The sequence below is a fragment of the Rhinichthys klamathensis genome, unplaced genomic scaffold (genome assembly GCF_029890125.1).
Source record: "Rhinichthys klamathensis goyatoka isolate OS25496 unplaced genomic scaffold, OSU_Roscu_1.1 h1tg000291l_1, whole genome shotgun sequence".
NCBI classification, from domain to species: Eukaryota; Metazoa; Chordata; class Actinopteri; order Cypriniformes; family Leuciscidae; genus Rhinichthys; species Rhinichthys klamathensis.
The window spans coordinates 1,363,034-1,382,613 of record NW_026606810.1 but is presented as its reverse complement, the minus strand read 5'-3'; the positions used below and the strand labels follow the sequence as shown (position 1 = coordinate 1,382,613).

General features: G+C 36.9%; 1 protein-coding gene across 14 annotated transcripts in view; it reads left to right on the top strand.

The window, feature by feature from the left end:
* Window positions 1-19,580, top strand: part of ppfia4 (PTPRF interacting protein alpha 4) — a 120,796-nt gene that overhangs the window by 86,202 nt on the left and 15,014 nt on the right. For 7 of the 14 annotated variants that reach the window (XM_056269806.1, XM_056269800.1, XM_056269808.1 and 4 more), the window contains exons 6-14: window positions 1,603-1,824; window positions 2,843-2,989; window positions 4,432-4,566; window positions 6,427-6,510; window positions 8,505-8,636; window positions 10,304-10,366; window positions 12,018-12,109; window positions 12,269-12,401; window positions 12,772-12,998. In XM_056269806.1, coding sequence (XP_056125781.1) covers window positions 1,603-1,824; window positions 2,843-2,989; window positions 4,432-4,566; window positions 6,427-6,510; window positions 8,505-8,636; window positions 10,304-10,366; window positions 12,018-12,109; window positions 12,269-12,401; window positions 12,772-12,998 — 1,235 coding nt within the window. The remainder of the gene's footprint in view (window positions 1-1,602; window positions 1,825-2,842; window positions 2,990-4,431; window positions 4,567-6,426; window positions 6,511-8,504; window positions 8,637-10,303; window positions 10,367-12,017; window positions 12,110-12,268; window positions 12,402-12,771; window positions 12,999-19,580) is intronic. The other 7 variants (XM_056269805.1, XM_056269813.1, XM_056269812.1 and 4 more) reach the window with 4 other exon arrangements.

The following is a 19,580-nucleotide window of genomic DNA, read 5'->3' as shown; positions in this document are numbered from 1 at the left end:
GGTCCAGACTGTGTCTCTCTGGAGAGCTGGCTGAAGCCTCCCTGGAGGGCAGAAAAATGGCTGATAGTCCCTGGCGTTCATGGTTCATCAAATACTGTTAGAGGCCGACGTGGGTTTCTCAGCGGACTCCCAGTAGAGTGACGGAGAGGGTTTCCACAAAATTTCAAATAAAGCCATAGTTTTTTTTTTTGTCACATTGAGCCACATCATGAATCATTTTCATGATTTGTCATTTCACCACATTTCTAATTATGTATTGTGTTTAATAGCATTCTTTAATAGAAATATCAGTGGTGAGAATGACATTTTCATTGTTTTTTCCCCCCAAATAAAACTCAAACCCCAAAAGCTAATTTCATAGCTACTGTAGGAATTTATGTCCCAAATAAATATAATAATTTCAAAAACGTACTTTTTTTTCCTTATTATTCTGAGAAAACTTTTTTATATATAAAATTGTTGGTCATGGTGGAAATACTATATAATATTATTCACTTTTTGTTTGGATCATTATAGTTATAAAAAATAGATTTTTATGACATTTTCATTATTTTATGTTTAAGAGTTTGTGACCAGGTTAAAACAATGCATATGAAATCAATACATAAAGCTGTTTAAAAAGGAGCACAAATATGTTGATGCCATAGTATAAAATCTCTTGTTTTATAGCTAAAGGTAATACATTGAAATCGAATTGCTTCGATAAAATCAAACGTAGTTCAAGTGCCTGTTCTGTTCAGAAAGTAGGCCTATTACCGCTAAATGATTTAAATGAAAAAAGAAGGGGTTTTAGTGGCAGTGTATTAAATGAGTATTTTGAGCTATTGCAAATGTAAATATAAGGCTTAAATGTCATAGAGATGCAAGAGACAAGAAACTGTGAATGAGTTGGCTGCCGGACTGCCTGCTGCGCTTCTGAATCTGGAGCTATCTCTGAAGAATGATTTAATTAACAGCATGTAATTCAGTTTTAGGCCGAGAAGCACATCAAATCATCTGCCAATCAGCATTATTGACATCCACAAACACATATGTGCAAAAACACTTCAGGCAGGGCTCTTTAAAAGTCCCTGTCTCAGCTTTCCTGTAGTGATATAGAGCCAAGCATATCAGTGAAGCAAACTCCACTCACTTTAGACAGCCATGTAAAAGTGTCCTCATTAAATATGCCTCATTGTAATTCTTCTGTCAGCCCCGAATTGGACGTTTCTGTTTTGAGAAAGCAGGTCATTTAGGGAGCAAAGATATGCATCTCAAACCTATTTTTGTTCCCAATAATGTGCTGAGGAACCCTGAGTTTCAGGGCTGTCAAAATGACAAATCTGAAGGTTTAAATTTGCTCAGCTGTTTAAATTAGATGGATGAAATGCACGGTCACAATGTGATGCATGCGAGAGAACCTCTGAACTCCTGAGGCCATAATTGCAATGAAGCTGCTTAACTTGCTGAGCGTGTTCTTCAGACTCTGACTCAGCATATTTTTCCTCTCTGAAACTTATTTAGAAGCTTATTTAGGACCCTGAGTGGAAATCAGGGGACCGCTAAACAAGTTCTCAACTAGCCCTCCATTGTATCTCTAACATTTCTTTGTGTTTGTGACAGAGGCTTCCCAATGGCTCCATCGATGTGCACGACGACACCAGCAGGTGTCTGGAGCTGCAGGAACTGCTGGATAAGGCCAATAAGGAGGTGGCCCAAAACAGAGACCGGATCAGCGGCCTGACCAATCACATGTCCGAGCTTGAGACGGAACTGGCTACCGCCCGCAAAGACTTACTGAAAAGCGAAGAGCTGAGCACTAAACACCAGAGGGACATACGCGAGGTTAGAATGATTGGGGGGAGAGGAAAGGAACAGAATGGGGACAGACCGACGAGGGCTTGTCTCAGGGAAGATACAGTGTCAGGCAGCAAGGACATTTTCTCAGCTCTGCTTTATTTTCGCTGAGAGACAGAAGGTTACAAAAAAATGCAATTGTGACTCATTCCTTGACAAGGTCTAAAGTTAGGGTATTTAAACAGCTCTCCCCAAAAACAAACAGTTACTTTGCAAACCAGTATCACTTTTTGGTGGAACACAGATGATATTTTGCTAAATATTCATGTTGTTCTTTTCCATACATTTAAAGCATATTCACATCATGTTGCTCCAGGTTTGACATCAGCAACAAACAAACTAAATAAATAATATAGGTTTTTGTGTCTTGTAACTAAATATGACAGGAACCTGAATGAGATTTTTAAAGCTACAGCGGAAGTGATGCTTTTCAGTGAATAATGTCTTGAATCTTTGCCTGTTCTTCACGTAAAACTCTGACATGGAATATAGTGCACACATAGATTACTTTTATGATACTTTGATGATGGTGTTTTTGTCATATTTGGAGCTTGATATTATTACCGTTCACTTTCATTGTATAGAAGAGCCTGTTTACCACCAAAAAAGAAAGTCATATTGGTTTGGAATGAAATAAGGGTGAGTAAATGATGACAGAATTTTCAGTTTTGGGTGATATAAACCTTTTTATAATGATTGTAAATATTTATAGTAAAGTCACAATGTATCAGAACTGTCGACAGAAATTGTGACACATCCAAGCAAAACAGACGAAAAAATGTAAGGTGGGGACTTGGTTCTATCTGTTGGTAGTTGATTGAATGGAAGCATATTTGATTGTAAGTAAGGGGCGTGGTTTAAGCTGACTAAATACATTTCTATTTCATGCTGACTTTAACCATTTCATGGTTTAAAAAAATCCTTCCCAAATGTTGTAGTAGTCTATTAAAGGTTTTCAAACTTCCCAAGGGTTTTTGTTTTCTCTTACTATGTGCCTGTTCGACAGGCGATGGCACAGAAGGAGGACATGGAGGAGCGAATCACAACATTAGAAAAGCGTTATCTGGCCGCCCAGAGAGAAACCACCTCAATCCATGACCTGAATGACAAGCTAGAGAACGAATTGGCCACCAAGGACTCACTTTACCGACAGGTACGCCAACCTTGAATCAGATTTGAATTCTGATTTGAAGTTCATTTCAAATGAACGCCTCAAGTCAGTGCTGGTTGATGTCCCATAATTCAGTTGAGATGTTATGAGAGTCATGTTCCATCTGTGCGTGTGCGTATGAAGGGTGTGTGTTAGTCAGAGGGGGTTTAATTAGCCCTAAAGCAGCAGACTCATGTTAGAATCCTTTAGAATCCTACAGCATGCTGAGAAGAGGCATGCTGGGAGGAAGCAGGTACCACCCGACTGTTTTAATATCCAGATCCATCATCTGGAGAAAGAAAGAGGATTCCCAACTGCATTGATGTTGGTGCCAGTTTGGACAGTGTTTGTTTTGAATGCAGTGGGTATAAATATCTCAAAAGAGAGAGATAAATCAAGACATCTGCTCTTGTTTAGACGGCATAAGTTTGTGATTTTGCACTTCAGGCAGGGCTATCGTCAGTGGGGACATCCAGCAACGTTATTTGTTGGGCCCAGGGGGGAGAGTGGGCAGACCCAATAAAATGTTGAATACTAGCCCTGTTTAATACTGCATTACATTACATTGATGTACAATACCATTCAAAAGTTTGGGGTCAGTAAGATTTTAATACTTTTATTAATCAAGGATGCATTAAATGGATCAAAAGCTACAGCAAAGACATTCATAAAGCTGCAGGAGGTTTCTATTTTAAATAAATGCTGTTCTTTGGAACTTTCTATTTATCTTTATATAATTTTTCTATTTTCTATATATATTAGTTATGGTAATATTAAGCAACCCAACTGTTTTCAACATTGATAAAATTATAAATGTTTCTTGAGCACCAAATCAGCATATTAGAATAATTTCTGAAGAATAATGTGACACTAAAGACTGGAGTAATGATGCTGAAAATTCAGCTTTGCAATCACAGGAATAAATTACATTTTAAAATATATTAAAATAGAAAACAATTATTTTAAATTGTAACAATATTTAACGATATTCCTGTTTTTACTTTATTTTTGATCAAATAAATGCAGCCTTGGTGAGCATAAGAGACTTATTTCAAAAAAAATTTAAAATCTTACCTCAAAGTTTTGAACTGTGGTGTATAATCCAAATTTTGATTTGGATACTTTTATCATGTCTTTATATTTTGTGTGTGTTGTGTATATACGTACACTGGTGGTTTGTTTTTATGTGCACTTATTTATTTTGTGTTGTATGTGTGCTTCCTTTTCATATGTATGGTATGTTTTTCGTTTATGTGTGTATGTTGTGAGTACCTTGTAACCTTGTGTGGACTTAATATCTTTGTGTGTGTGAATGCATATGTTGGGTGTATAATATCTCAATATCTCTAAAATGGGTGTGTTTATGGTGTCTATATGAGTGTACACCCTCTGTTTGTCTTATTTTCGTGCGGTTTGTGTGCGACTGTCTTTTTTTTTTTTATCAGAGTGAGGAGAAGGTACGTCACCTCCAGGAATTGCTGGAGTTGGCAGAACAGCGTCTGCAGCAGACTATGAGGAAGGCAGAGACTTTGCCCGAGGTGGAGGCTGAACTGGCCCAGAGAGTGGCCGCCCTCACCAAGGCAAGTACTCCTCCAGACAACAGCAACAGAAAACAATGAGAGAGTCAGTTCATAAGATTCTTTTCTGTCAGGAAAACACCCTCTGAGATGGTGATGAAACAAAATGATAAGGTAAAGAAGGGCGGAAACTGACATGAAAAGATTAGATTACACAGCAGGATTAGATACGAGATAAACAACAAAGGCTATTCAGAAGACTTTTTAGCCCACTGAGACATGATTTAGAGAAACATAAGTTCTGTGAAGGGTCAAGACCTTAGTCCTGGTTCACACTGTCATTTTTTAAGAACTTAAGGATACAAAAAAAAATGGCTTTAATGACGTATATTTTGCGATGGCACTTATCGAACATCCAAAACAATGATCTGTGCTGGGCTAAGTGCACTCGTTGTTTGATAGTATTTTTCAGCTAAGAACTTGTGAAGAGCTTATAAAATGTGTAAAAGAGTCAAAACAGCAGCAGGAATTCCTCCGTTGCACACAAACTGCTGCAAGGAAGTCGGCATTTCTGACACCTTTACCGAACTGTAATGCAACGTAGCTCCTATGACGAGAAACAACAGGTATTGAGCATTTTGTTCTTTTTAGGGCCGCATATTGTGACATCATGACCTGTTTTTGGTTCATGTTTCAGTCGAGTCGCACACCGGGGTTCAGATGGCAGCGTTCACACTTATTCAAATGAACCAAAATAATAGAGCAATCGCACCAGAGTTTGAATTGAACCAAACCTGCTGAACTTAACACACCTTTAAACTTTTTTTATTTCAGTTAGCAGCAGTTTTAATTTGAATTTAGTTTAAATTTGTCATTTAAATTTTTAAAATATTATATTATATTATTATATATTATAATTTCAGTTGTATGTTTTATGTATAGTTTAATATTTAACAACACTGACTCAACAGGTCAATCACACATCTGCTATTGTTTATTTATAAAACTTCAATTAAAAACTTGAATATCTTTCTATTAAACCGTTATGTTATCAATTTTGAATATTTTTGGGCCTGTGCAGTTCTGATATATGGAGGTTTTTTTTAATCAATTTTGGTTTGTCTTTACTGTGATGGATCTCCACTTGATGTCCAATGTAAAATCTGGATCCTGAAGCAAAACCATTTGAGGATCACTGATTCAAACCATTTGTTTTGGTCAGACCTGTGGCCTAGCAGTCAGGCAATGAGTTTTGGTGCTCATGCATGTTTGAGTCTGGCAGTATTTCTTTATCTTCTTGTTCCAATTCCTCATTTCTGCAAAAAATACAGCTGCACTGTTCATGATAAAGCACTCCATTGCATCAGCCATCAAACATGCACAGGTAGAGCAGATATTTCTTTTACAGGCTTCCATCTCCTTTTCTTGCCAGTTTAGATAATCATCACTCGGTCGCAGTCAAGTTCCTTCCGAACATCAGTTGGAATTGTGGATGACAGTGTTTTTCCAAGGCAGCCAAATGTCTTGTCAGTGTGGCAGAGAGGCAGTGGGGTTTTGTTTATTGTCTCGCTAATGCAGCTAATTAAAAATGGCAACTTTGTCATTCTCAGTCAGTGGCATCCTGTCACACACCTCATGCTCCTAATGATACATATCCAACATCCTCCTTTAGATCCCATTTATTATACACAGCACATGCCATCATTGGTCTATAGACCTTAGTCAGGGAAGCTGAACTGTACAACAATACACACTGAAAAGACTGTACATTCATGACAGTTTATTCAAATAAATGACAAGTAAATTTCTCCAACCAATAAAATATAAGCAATTTCTAAACCTCTTTCTTCTTAAAGGTGAAGTGTCTAATTCTTGAAGGTCTTTGCCCTGCTCTCTTTATACTAATGTCAGTGTTTCCTACAGGCGGAGGAGCGTCATGGGAACATCGAAGAGCGTTTGCGCCAACTGGAGGCCCAGCTGGAGGAGAAGAACCAAGAGCTGGGCAGGGTGAGGACTGGGTTGGGGGTCAGGACACCAAAAGGGAATGGGATGGTAGAGTGTGTCATTGAGAGAGTGAATGTTTGAAGGAGAAATGATGAGATTGCTTGAAGGATGATGGGAGGGAGAAAATGAGGAAGTGTGAGTGGCTTTGGTTCATTATGTGTGGTTTTGATTTGTTTAAGTGCACATAAGAATGAACACTATAAAGAGGCACCAGTGTTTTTATTGTGTGAATGTGTGGCCACAAGGTCTCCTCAAAATTCGAAATACCTATTTCAAATGGTTCCTATTAAGGATTTATATGAGTTGTGTTTATGGATAGGTTAAAGGGTTGGAATAAGGGATATTAGCTCAGTATTAAACAAGTCAATGGAAATGTTTGTTTAGCCATATTGTTTGTAGTATTTTATACTATATATATATATATATATATATATATATATATAATGTAGGTAACGCTTACAATAAATGTCCATGTATTAACTACATACTGTACGTTATCATCAGCTAACAATAGAAGAATATATAAAAATACTTCCAAAGAATTTATTTCAAAAGTTGTATCTGTTCATATTATTTAATGGACCTGAACTTACAATGAAGTTATATATTTATTAACTAACGTTAACAAGGATTAATAAATACTGTAACAAATGTATTGCTAATTATTAGTTAATGTTAGTTAATACATTAACTGTTACCTAATGGGATCTTACTGTAAAGTGTTACAATAATGTATAAAGTCAATCAAGTGGAAATCAGTGGACATGTTTAAATAGCCATTGTTTGGTGACAAATTAGTCCCTAGCAGTTTGCATTATTTTATGCTAAATGTATTCAAAATGTTATAAAAAAAAAAAAAAAAAAAAAAAAAAAACTTGTAGTTTGGGTCAAGTGGTAATTTTGAATGTATTCAGTTCAATTCACATTTATTTGTATAGCGCTTTGCCCAATACATACTATTTCAAAGCAGCTTTACACAAATATAATATATAATATTATAATAACATATACATTTTTAAGTATATGGTCCTAATTAGATAGTGAACGTGTGTGTGTGTGTTTATGAAGATGTGAACATGTTGCCTGTTGCACAATCGGTCTTGACCAGGCCTTCAGGCGGTGTGTTTGACCTCACAGTAGGGACTCCGATTAGCCTGTGCTGCTTTGCCCGTTCTTGTGTTTCTCACACAAACTGAGGCATACAAAGATCGATAAGCTAGCACTCCTGTACAAACACACTCACACACGCATATGCCGCTGCTCTGTGAATATGGGACATTTTTTAGCTCATCTTGCAGCTGAATTTCCCCACCCCCAGTGAGAGCAGAGCTGTAATTGGCTGCTATATGTGGATTTTGAATAATTCATGCATGGTTAATTTTCTCCTGTGTGTGAGCTGATGGTTGTAATGACTTAAAGCAGTCAAAGAGAGTCAGCCTTAATTAAACCTTGATACATGCACCTCAGACTGAGCTTTAGTTTGAATTCTTCCTCTGACAGTCACAAAGCTCTGTGTTGACTACATTTTAAAGGCTGTTTGCCACCAAAAGAAAATTAAGATTTTGTTGCCAGGCAACTGAGTGCCCATATCCCACCACAACTGTGTTTAAAAGTCATCGCCCCTGCATTCAACTACGAGGACTGTCATTATTCATTTTCAAGAGGGATCATCACAGAATACACACCTTTAGAAATATGTGAGAAGTTAGTATTACTTTCTGAATCAAAATGTGAACCGTCAGAGTCAGCTGTTTTAATATCATGAACCAGACTTAAAAATCTGACGTAAAACTCCTGGAATATGTTCACAGAGCTTTAGGGTGTAATACTGCCCTCTATTGGTTATACTGTGCATACGGTATATCATCAGAAAAAAAAATCCTATGGCCATCCCATGTCACATTTTCTTCTAAACATCTAGTTTTACTGTTAAAATAAATGATGTTGTTTCATACTTCCCTTTTCTCTTCTCTATTTACTCCCTCACGCTTTCCCAGGCTCGACAGAGGGAGAAGATGAATGAGGAGCATAACAAACGTCTGTCTGACACTGTGGACCGTCTCCTCACCGAGTCCAATGAACGCCTTCAGCTGCACCTGAAGGAGCGCATGGCTGCGCTGGAGGACAAGGTATGGATTTTACCATGCCTGCCTGCACATATACTGTTGTACACACTTATTATTACCTTAAACACTATTATCATCTGCTGCTTAATGGATTCAAGCAGCACACAGCCACAAACAGGCATTCAATTTTCATCCTTAGGACTAAAACAAAAAAAAGAAAGGAAAATTGCACAAGATATTAAGAGCAATCTTCTGAAATAAAATTGTAATTACTTTTAATTGTTGCTTTTTCTTTTCTTAATAAATTTACTTAAAAATAAATGTAAAAAAAAAAAAAAAGAATATACATGTACTTAATGTACATGTACTTGATTATTTAAATTATTATTTAACCCTTGTAATGCATTAAAAAAAACTGTATACACCCATTGCATTCCTGGGTCTTTTTGGACCAGATGGAACATAAGCTTATAAAACAGTCGTAACTTAATATTTTTTAACTAAAACCATATTGTATCTGATCAGTAACTTCTCATTAATGTTACCATATTTTTTTTATGTGATTACTACATTTACCCCATTTTTATAAATTAATTTTATATTTAAAATGGTATGAGAACTACAGAAAAGGCTGCAACGGTTCATCAATAGATGGCAACAGAGTGAAATGTGGACTTCTCCTTTTTCAAACCCTCTTTCCATTTTCAAATTTAGACTATTTGGTCTATGAACTTTTGATCTACAAACAGACATTAATTTAATTTGTCATTTTATTTCAATTTCAGTGTGTGCATGTAGTCATGTTTATGAACAAAATGCAGTACCAGTTGGAAGGAAAAATGTCTGTGCGAATGTAGGAAAGAGGCTAAATGTTTTTTACAGAAGTAATTTGAGAGAAATGTAACTTAACAGATGTAGTAAAAAAAGACAAAAAAACCCAGCATAATTTCATGTGTAAAGCCACTTCCGGGTCAAAATGGACCCGAACGAAAAATGTGTAAAATCTCTATGGTTATTTTTATTTATTTTTAATCTGAAAAAATATACAAATAAATGATGCATATTTTAACAGTCTTAACACATATCCAAAGTTTCTTTTTCATACTAAAAACTGGATTTTTTTTTAGAAATTCCTAGTCAATTCCTAGAAATTCCTAGTCAAAACGGACCCAAATGCATTAGATATGATTGAAAATAATAAAAAAATATTTAAAATAATTGTTTGAAAAGAAATGAGTGAAGCAAAATGTCCATATTTATACTCTGCCTACTACACCCTAGAGAGTGCAAGGCCATATTCTAGGCTTATACTGAAGTGGCACAATGAATAGCTTGTGAAAAACAGATGTAAAGGTTCCCTATTCAGCTTGAATTAATAGAACCCAGATCGTTTCTCTTTTGAGCTGTAAGCCGAGAGGACAGAACAGACTGAATGGCCAAATGTGAAGGGACAGGCTAAAGCACCACATGTAGAGAGAGAGAGAGAGAGAGAGAGAGAGAGAGAGAGAGAGAGAGAGAGAGAGAGAGAGAGAGAGAGAGAGAGAGAGAGAGAGAGAGAGAGAGAGAGAGAGAGAGAGAGAGAGAGAGAGAGAGAGAGAGAGAGAGAGAGAGAGAGAGAGAGAGAGAGAGAGAGAGAGAATGTCCAGGTTATTGCATGCACAACCTGCTGCTTTAAGCTTATTCTCAACTTTGTTTCTTCTGTGTTTTTTTTTTCTGTTTCTCCCATAAAGAATTCACTCATCCATGATCTGGAGAATTCCCAAAAACAACTGGAGGAGTTTCATCACAATAAGGTACCACTAATCATTAATATCACACAGATCTGCAAAGCAACAACAACAGTCAGACATGTTGCAATTGCAAGAATTAACTGAGTAGCAAAAAGTGTCTTATTACATCAAGACTTTAAATTAAGAAATTTATATCAATGTATAAGTCTATATCTGTCACGTGTGGTTGCTGGAAGGCAGACGGAGACGAGGATATATTTCCAATACAAAGGTTTTAATGATAATTAAATACAGGACAGCAGAACAGGTAGCTACACACACTAAGTATAACAGAGATTGGACCATGACAGACTGAACAGACGGAACTTAGGCCCTGTTTACACGAGAACGCTCGCGGGTGAAAACGTAAAAATATTTTATCGGATGTGCCTTTCGTTTACACGGCGACGGCGTTTTTGAGGCTTAAAAAACGCAAAAAAGTGAAACCACCCTCCAGAGTGGAAATCTTAAAAACGCTCCACCGCCGCGTTCCCGTGTAAACGGTAAAAACGCAAATGTCTGCTTGACAGTGAAGGTTGTACGCAGGCGCGTGGACTTGGTGTTGTTATAGTATGCACTCTAGCCACCTGGAGTGCATACTACATTGAATTTCACAGACTTTTGCGTCACCATCTGCACGCGGAATTCCCACACAAAAAGCTCGTCTAAACGCAGAATAAAAAGTGATGACGCAACGCCACTTTTGCGTTTTCTCTTCAGAATCGTTTCCATGTAAACATAGCCTTAAATACAAACACAGATGACACTGATTAACTGAAAACAGGTGATACAGATGATGATGGTTAACTGAACACAGGTGATACAGATGAACTGATAATGGCAGTGAACACCACACGTGATGTGATGACAGGCAGACAAGTCCTATGAAAACAAACTAAACAAAACACAACTGTGACAATATCCTGTGAACTGTCACTATATAATTTGTTTTTTCAATATTTTCAAACACCTTTTTGCCTTCCTTGTCCTGCGTTGTGATAAAAAAAATTTTTTTAAAGGTACAAATATTTATTGTAAAAATATATACATACACTGAAAGTTAGACGTGTGGGGTTGGTAAGATTTTGAATGTTTTTGAAAGAAGACTTATGCTCACCAAGGCTGTATTTATTTGATCAAAAGTACAGTAAAGACAGTAATAAGTTGTTTTCTATTTGAATATATTTTAAAATGTAATTTATTACTGTGATGGCAAAGCTGAATTTTCAGCATCATTACTCCAGTCTTCAGAGTCACATGATCCTTCAGATATCAGTATATTATGCATTGTATATTAAATATTGATAAATATTATTAATGCTAAAACAGTTGTGCTTCTTTATATGTTTTGTGTTAATATTTTGCAGGATTATTTGACATTTAAAATGGGATTTTTTTGTAACATTATGAATATCTTTACTGTCACTTTTGATAAATTTAATGTATCCTTGATGAATAAAATAATTAATTTCTTAAAAAAAATCTTACTGATCCTGAACTTTTGAACAGTAATGTATTTTTACAAGGTATTTTGAAAAACATCTCATTTAAATGTTTTTTTTTTTAAAAATATTAGTCTCAATTGGAGTACATAAAAGCAATTTTCCTTGTAATTCTAAAAGAATTACATTGATTCGAGTTTGCTGGACTAATCAAGTGTTTTCTGGCTGTGTAGGAGAGGCTCATTGGGGAGATTGAGAAGTTACGGGCCGAACTCGATCATCTGAAGCGCAGGAGCGGGGCATATGGAGACGGAACATATCCTAGGTGACATCCAGATTTAAAATGATGATTGAATTTTTTTTTTTAATAATTATACTAAAATATGAGCCCTGTTTTTATTTGCTCATTAAAAGTGATATGTCTGTAAACATGCCAAGTTAAGTTTTTGAGCCTCTTTTTCTGTCTCTCTATCTGCTGTATTAGGTCTCATGTTGGCAGTGCCACAGACCTGCGGTTCTCAGTGGTGGAAGGTCAGGGGGATCATTACTCCTCCACAGGGGTCATACGACGGGCTCAGAAAGGTCGATTGGTGGCACTCAGGGATGAACCGATGAAGGTGTCAATGTCACACATCTCACATCTCCATCTGTCACTCTCTTAACCAAAACTTCTCTTCCTGTTCTCTTCTCTGTACTAGCGTGTAATAAGTATGAGCAATTGTATAACTGGTGCAAGTCACTGACAATCCTTGTTCTAAACTAATAGACATGAACAATGTTTATTGTTTCAGTCATATCTCTCTCTTTCTCTCTGTTCTTTTCTTTTGCCCCGTTGGATGTGTTCATTGTAAGTTCCGGGTTCTCAAATCCACAACAAAACATGTTTATAGCACATCAGATCTTACTGAAACACTCAAATCTGGAAGCCTGATTCGAAAAAATCCTCAAAATATTGGTTTGTGCACTGATCCATGTCTTTATTCCTAGATCCTGCCAATGGTGGAGCAGGATTGGGATCGCTCTCAACCTTCCAGCTTGCGGGCCAGCCGGACTCACCTGATGGGAAGCGACACTGAGCTGTCTGACTTGGACGATGAAGACCGCGAGACTATTTTCAGCTCAGCCGATATGCTGTCCCCCAGCGGGCACTCAGACGCCCAGACGCTTGCCCTCATGCTTCAAGAACAGCTGGATGCCATCAATGAGGAAATCAGGTTGGAAATATAGAGTATTAAAGGAAGACATAACATGGATGTAGCGTTTATACGCCCGTATAAATGTAACTAATTATTATTCATAACGGATTATGATCAATAATTAATAATTTAATTATTTTCAGAATTTACTGTAGCAGAATCAATAGTATGATCATTTTATCAGTTCATCCAATGAACGAAAAGCATAAACAATTATTCATTCTAGGAAATATAATATCTTCCTGGCCAAGAAAGACTAATTCCCAGCTAACAGCTAAATTAAGAAATAATTCAAGGGTAAAAGCATAGGTAGCTTAGATCACAGTTCAAGACAATAAATTCGTAAGCACATAACACAAGTAATGCTTCTCTTTTCAAATACAAACAATACTTTATTGATTATAAGCCTTTATACTACAGGGATGTTGAATGCTTGATTCTGATTGGTTGAGAACGTTCTAAGGTGTGCAATTATTTTCAGGGAAACGCACGGCTAAAGTAGTTTCAGGCAGGTTTGACCGCATTACAGTTCCATATCACTGCGCGTAGTTAACTGGAATAATGGAAAATAGCATACAATTCATAACAAGAAAAAACATGCAGCCCCATGCACTTGATCTGCAATTTTCGATGTATAACTTCACAATCAATGGACACATGCAGTGTAATTTTAATAAATAAATAAAGTATATAGTCCTATCTATAATAAATATAAAATTAAACTGAATATCTAAAATAAATTGATAGTCCCACGGGTTTTCGTAATTATTCCAGATAATATAACAAATACATAATTATTGACAGGCCTACTTGTTAAAAGGGCTTTGTGTGTTTCATTTACTGGGTTATCTACTGTCAATAATAGAAAACGAGAATGAACGAATGAATTAAAACGAATTGAATAAATAAATAAATAATAATATTGACGCATATGCTTTTCTGTCTCATTATTGCAACATCTCTCTCTCTCTCTCTCTCTCTCTCTCTCTCTCTCTCTAATAACTGCATTAATAACTGCATAAAGCCGGGGACACACTTACTAGGCCAGTTATGAATGTAATTTGATACTTATGACAATATGACAGATCATGCCCAAACCCGTGTTCAGCGCGTTCAGTCTGTGTTTAAGACCTGCTACTACAGTCGATGGAAACAGCCAGTCTTCGAATGTTTCAGCGTCGTAAGTGTGTCCCCATCATTAGTCTGCTATCAGTGGCTCAAACCTCCTTTACTAACTCTAAAATGACATTTTGGAATTAGCAACGGAGGCATGGGATTAGATGCGTAAGAAATTAGTCCTACATACAAAAACATTTTAATGACAAAAACTTGACAAACGTCTTGAAATGCATCATCTGAACAATGTTTCGAGGTGTGGTAACCGAGGTGTGTAAGCTTCGCGTCGTGAGCGCATTACCACCTCGGGTGTGCATTATTTTTCTAATACTTCAATGGCCTGTCGTCAATTATTCCTTACATGACTAACACATAAAACTAATATCTAACACACACACACACACACACACATTCATACAAGTTGCAGAAAGAAAGAGACTGAGGAAGAATGAGTTTTAGGAGTCAGATGGTGAGATCCCAGGTTTCTATATGCACTTAAAAGACATGACCTGAACGAACCATCAATCATCGATTTAACCCATCTATCGTTTCTTAGGCAGGTTATTCAATTTTATATTAATGCACCAGTTCAGTTAAGAGTCTGAAGGCTACTTGCTTGTCTTCGGTTTGCTTTGGGGATTCCCTTTTGTCGGTGTAAAGGGGTTTCCCGGGTCCGTTGCTTGGCTGACGGTCTCCTCGTGCCTGCTAGATCTTGGGCTGCCAATTACGTGGTGTGTTGGCGGATGGATGAAAGTCTTTGAAGTTGGAAGCGCGTTGCAGTCGAAACTTTGCAGCAAAACTTAACTTGGAACCGAGACTTTTAACGGAAAAGAAAAGAAAGGAAAGTGAGACGAGTTAGATGGCTTGAATGAAGCTGTTTTAAACCCTGATCTTAATTTGGGTCATTTGTCTCTATGCGTCTACATGGTTACTATAACCATCGTCTGCTCCACCCGACTTGTTTTGCCGAGACTTTTTCTAAAAGAGAGAGAGCGCGAGAGAGGTCAAAAGAGAGAGCGAACTGTGTTCGGGTCTAAGATTTGAAACTCAAAGTTTGTCCAACCTCCAGGATGAGTTCTGGCCAATTAGACACTGGCTTAATTTAAGAGGTGGCTCTATTTTCTTCTTATCGTAAATCATGCGTTATCTGTGATCTCCTTGCTCTCCACACTAGCAGATAGAACAAGAGGCCACAGTTTAGACATTATTACTATTATAAGAATACAAAACATTTTACACAGATTTCAATCAAACCATCTTTTGAATTATGAACATACGATCCTGGTGACAGGAAGCACGACACACTTTCATTCACAACCTAATATTTATAACAATTATGAGTTGTATGGCATCTAAGCATATTAGACACACACATATATTGTAGAAACAACATAGAATTATGTAGTTGCATGATGTTTGATTATAAGTCCATCGAGAAATGTTCTGGGATGAGTTTTATGGATTTTGATATGTAAAGTGTGTTAGTGTGTAAAGTTTATGGGGTTTAAGCCATTCCAGTCCGACGTCATGGATAGTTCCTGCTGAAGTGTGTTTTGTTCATCTCTCATGGGACCTTGGTCCTTAAGAAAGACGTAGTCTGTTAGTCGCAGGGGTCAGGTGACCTCTTGTTAGGGCCTCTTGTTTCACCATTTCTGAACAGATCTGTCTTGCCGAATTATAAAACGTTGACAACGTTCTTCCTTTAGTTAAACAATAAAAAGTATTTTTTTAGGGCTGTCAGTTAAACGCGTTATTAACGCCGTTAACGCAAACCCATTTTAACGGCGTTAATTTTTTTATCGCCCGATTAACGGTCTTTTTGGCCTAGCAAACTTTGTAGCTTTTTTCACATGCTTTTGCAACAGGACACGCCATGCGGCAGGCGTTTTGTTGCTTCATCGACTAAAGCGCAAGCGGATCTAGCTAGACCGGAAACAAAACAACAGGCACGCCGCACACACTCGTTTGGGCTTGCGAGCCGGTCAAATAGTTGGTTAACGTTACGTTTTGAGTGGATGGCGAGCGCGAGACGCCGAAATGGATGCCAATAAGATTCTGAATTGAAAGTTTACTTTTAAAAAGTTGCCAAATGGTCCCATTGACATAACCAAAGTGATCTGTGTGTTTTGTCGTTGTGAACTGAGCTATCATCATCGCAGCACGTCCAGTCTGAAATACCACTTCATGGCCAAGCACACACACACACACACACAGCTGATGCGAATTCTCCGCCCCCTCGTCAATATCAGGACCTCGTCAGTATTTCTTTCACCCTTTTATTGAGGGACAGTGTTACATTGTGTGAGAGATTATTTGCTCCAAGTGAGAATGTTAGTGTGAAATTGAACACAGTATATGCCAATGTTGTTTTCAATAAAAAACATTTGCACAAAGCAAGCCGATCCACTTTTCCATGTTGATAAGAGCATTAGAAAAAATAATGGGACAAAAAGAAATCAAGAGACATTTAGAATAGATAAAAATGTGTGATTAATTGCGATTAATCGCGAGTTAACTATGACATTAATGCGATTAATCGCAATTAAATATTTTAATCGTTTGACAGCACTAGTATTTTTGCTTGCAGACTCTCTGGAGCCTAGGGGTGATTTATGGCTCTGGGTTTGATGATTTGAATCTGGAATGTGAAGCCTCTTTTGTGTGATTATGTATGAACAATCACCTAAAAGCTTCAATTCTGTTTGGTTCATTCTCATAGTCGCTACATGGAAAACTGGGGTTCAGTATGCAACCACCTTGCATAAGGTGTTCTGAGCAGTGCCAGGGCATGGGCAGTGGGCAGGGCAGTGCCACCTAGAACCACTCAGAACAACACCTTATCAACCACCTAGCAACGCCCTGGAATCGTTCATTACACCTTACCAACAGCCTGACAACCAGTCAACACCCTTGCATTGTAGCAGTGAGGTTTGCATGAATTTGCGCCACTCATTTTTTTTTCCAGAAAGCTGTTTTACTGTTAACTGTTGAACTGACTAACAGCTACGTTAGCAGCAAAAAGGGCTCATCAAAAGGAGTGTCATAGTTATGATGTCAGAACGATCAACACGTTATCATGTGACCACCCACATTTATATATCAAAACCTATTCAGTTCATTGTTATGATGGGGGCATTGTTACTCATTTAACTTGTAAAAACTTTAGCCAATCAACAGAAGGCATTTGCATTAGTCTTAAAGGTACAGTAGCTAAAACAGGCTATTTAATTTATTTTTAGTGCAAGAACTTGCAATTAAAGGTGCTTAAACACCCCCTTAATTTCAAAACAATAACAAAACAATTATTGCAAAAACAATAACAAAGGCGAAGCTTAATGATGCTATGAAGGAGAGTGGAACGATGGGAGATGTCGTTTCAACATCCAGAGATGTAATTTTTTAATCATGTTCACGGATTAAGTAATACATTTGTTTTTGTATTACCTGTACGTTTGATCACACTATTTTATGTCATCGTAATGAATTTGCTGCAAGGAACGTGAAATGTAATGCTATATTAGCCTGTTACTTATATGTAACTATTTGTCAAATGATTTGGTGGGTTAATGCTGCGCAGTTTTACACGTTTAAAACAATCGTACTAAAAGTAAATTTGAACAAAACCACAGTTTGCAAGTAATGGCTAAATATTTTTGTGCACCACATACTATATTCAATTTCACTGCCATAGACTTGGTCACCAGACTTGTTAAAAAGCGTTACTGAAGTACTACACACAAAGAGCAATATAACTGTATGTGTACAATATATTTGCTTACCTGCCTATTAAAACACAAGCGAGACCAGATTCTCTGTCAAGTCCAAGTTTGTCGCGAAGCTCTCTCCATCCTGAAAACGCCATGCCGATATTGATCCTTGTTTTATTTCTCTGTTTTCCCCAAAGCCTGCTCGCCTCAGTTTATCTACGTTTACGTTTTTTGGGGGGGGATCCTCATTGGTGGCTTACTTATAGCGGCCCATTGAAACAGCTGCTAATGAGGCATCTGTGTGTGTATATATATATATATATATATATACAGAAACCGAGGATAGCGCGGATATTGCGTCATTGATAGGCGACAATGACAAGGGACAAGCCATTATTTAAAACTGGAATTTCTCTGGATTTACAAATCCTTAGGAATTTTTGGAATAATGTACAACTGCATGAAATATATCACACTGTGAAAGTGGTTTTTGAATATTTGATTACAAAAATCTTACTTATTGTACCTTTAAAAGAGTAGAAAAGTCCTCATCTCACTGATGTATTTCTCATCAGTTTGAACAGCTTTTCATAAAAACTCTTTTACAGTTAAGGATTACACTTTACAATACTTGCTAGTATATGAATACTTAATATCTCACAAATTGGATGATTGCATGAGACCTAATTATCTGCCTAGAGTATATCAGCTTCAGCCTTCAAATGTCATGTTCATTTGTCTTATTGATCCAAGCTTGTGCTTTAAATACATGCTCTGTTGAACACAGGATTCAGACTGGTGGCCAGTTAAAGCCCGAGTCAACTTTCTTCTCAAACTCACTGACCTTTTTCGATTTCAGAATGACTTGAGTAAAGGAGCTCTTCTGCTTCTCTGTGCTCTGACAGACCGCAGATATAACTAGAACGGTAACAGAAACTGTCAGGCAGGCCGAAAACTTCAGTCTAAATCCAAACAGTCCTCTGAAGCTTGTCCTGATACCGAGCTGTCTGGATTCCTTTCAGCAGCACAAAGCGCTGGCGGTAGAACATCTGTCATATATGGCAATAAGCTGAACAGTTTGTAAGCTGAATCTACCAATCACACAAATTGATTCTGAGTTGTGGATGAATATAAATGCCAGACAATAGCAGAGCTATCACCTGAAATGTGTAGATAGTGATGACTCGTGACCTGAGCTGTGGGTTAAACTCATGAGGGTTCAACAGACAAGTTCCCCTTCCACCGCATGAATACTAATAAATATCAATAGTAACCGGAGTCCTGATGGCATTTTCTATGAAAGCTGAATACATAATGGCCAATAAGGCTATTAGTAGTGCATTTTATGGTTTAACAATGAATTGTAGCCACCGCTATAATATATTATAATATACAGCCATTTATTTTTCCACATCATGCACTTATAATTCATTTTAAGATGTAACATAAGACATGAAATTGGAGGATAATGCATTATTGACTTAATTTATGTGTATAACTTTATTTATAACTTTAAATATAAAAAAATGGGTAGTCGACATTGAATATTGTATCACTTTACAAGTACTTACTATAGTAAATGCAGTAAATTATGCTAAATTAATTATTAAACTAACCCTAAACAAACAAAAATTATATATATACTATATATATAGTATTTAAATTAATAAATAAATATAATATATATTTATTTATTTATTTATTTTTTAATAATATAGTCTAAATTGTTTTTGCAGTTCCATTTGGTTATGGGCTGGTGGCACAGAAATAAGATTTT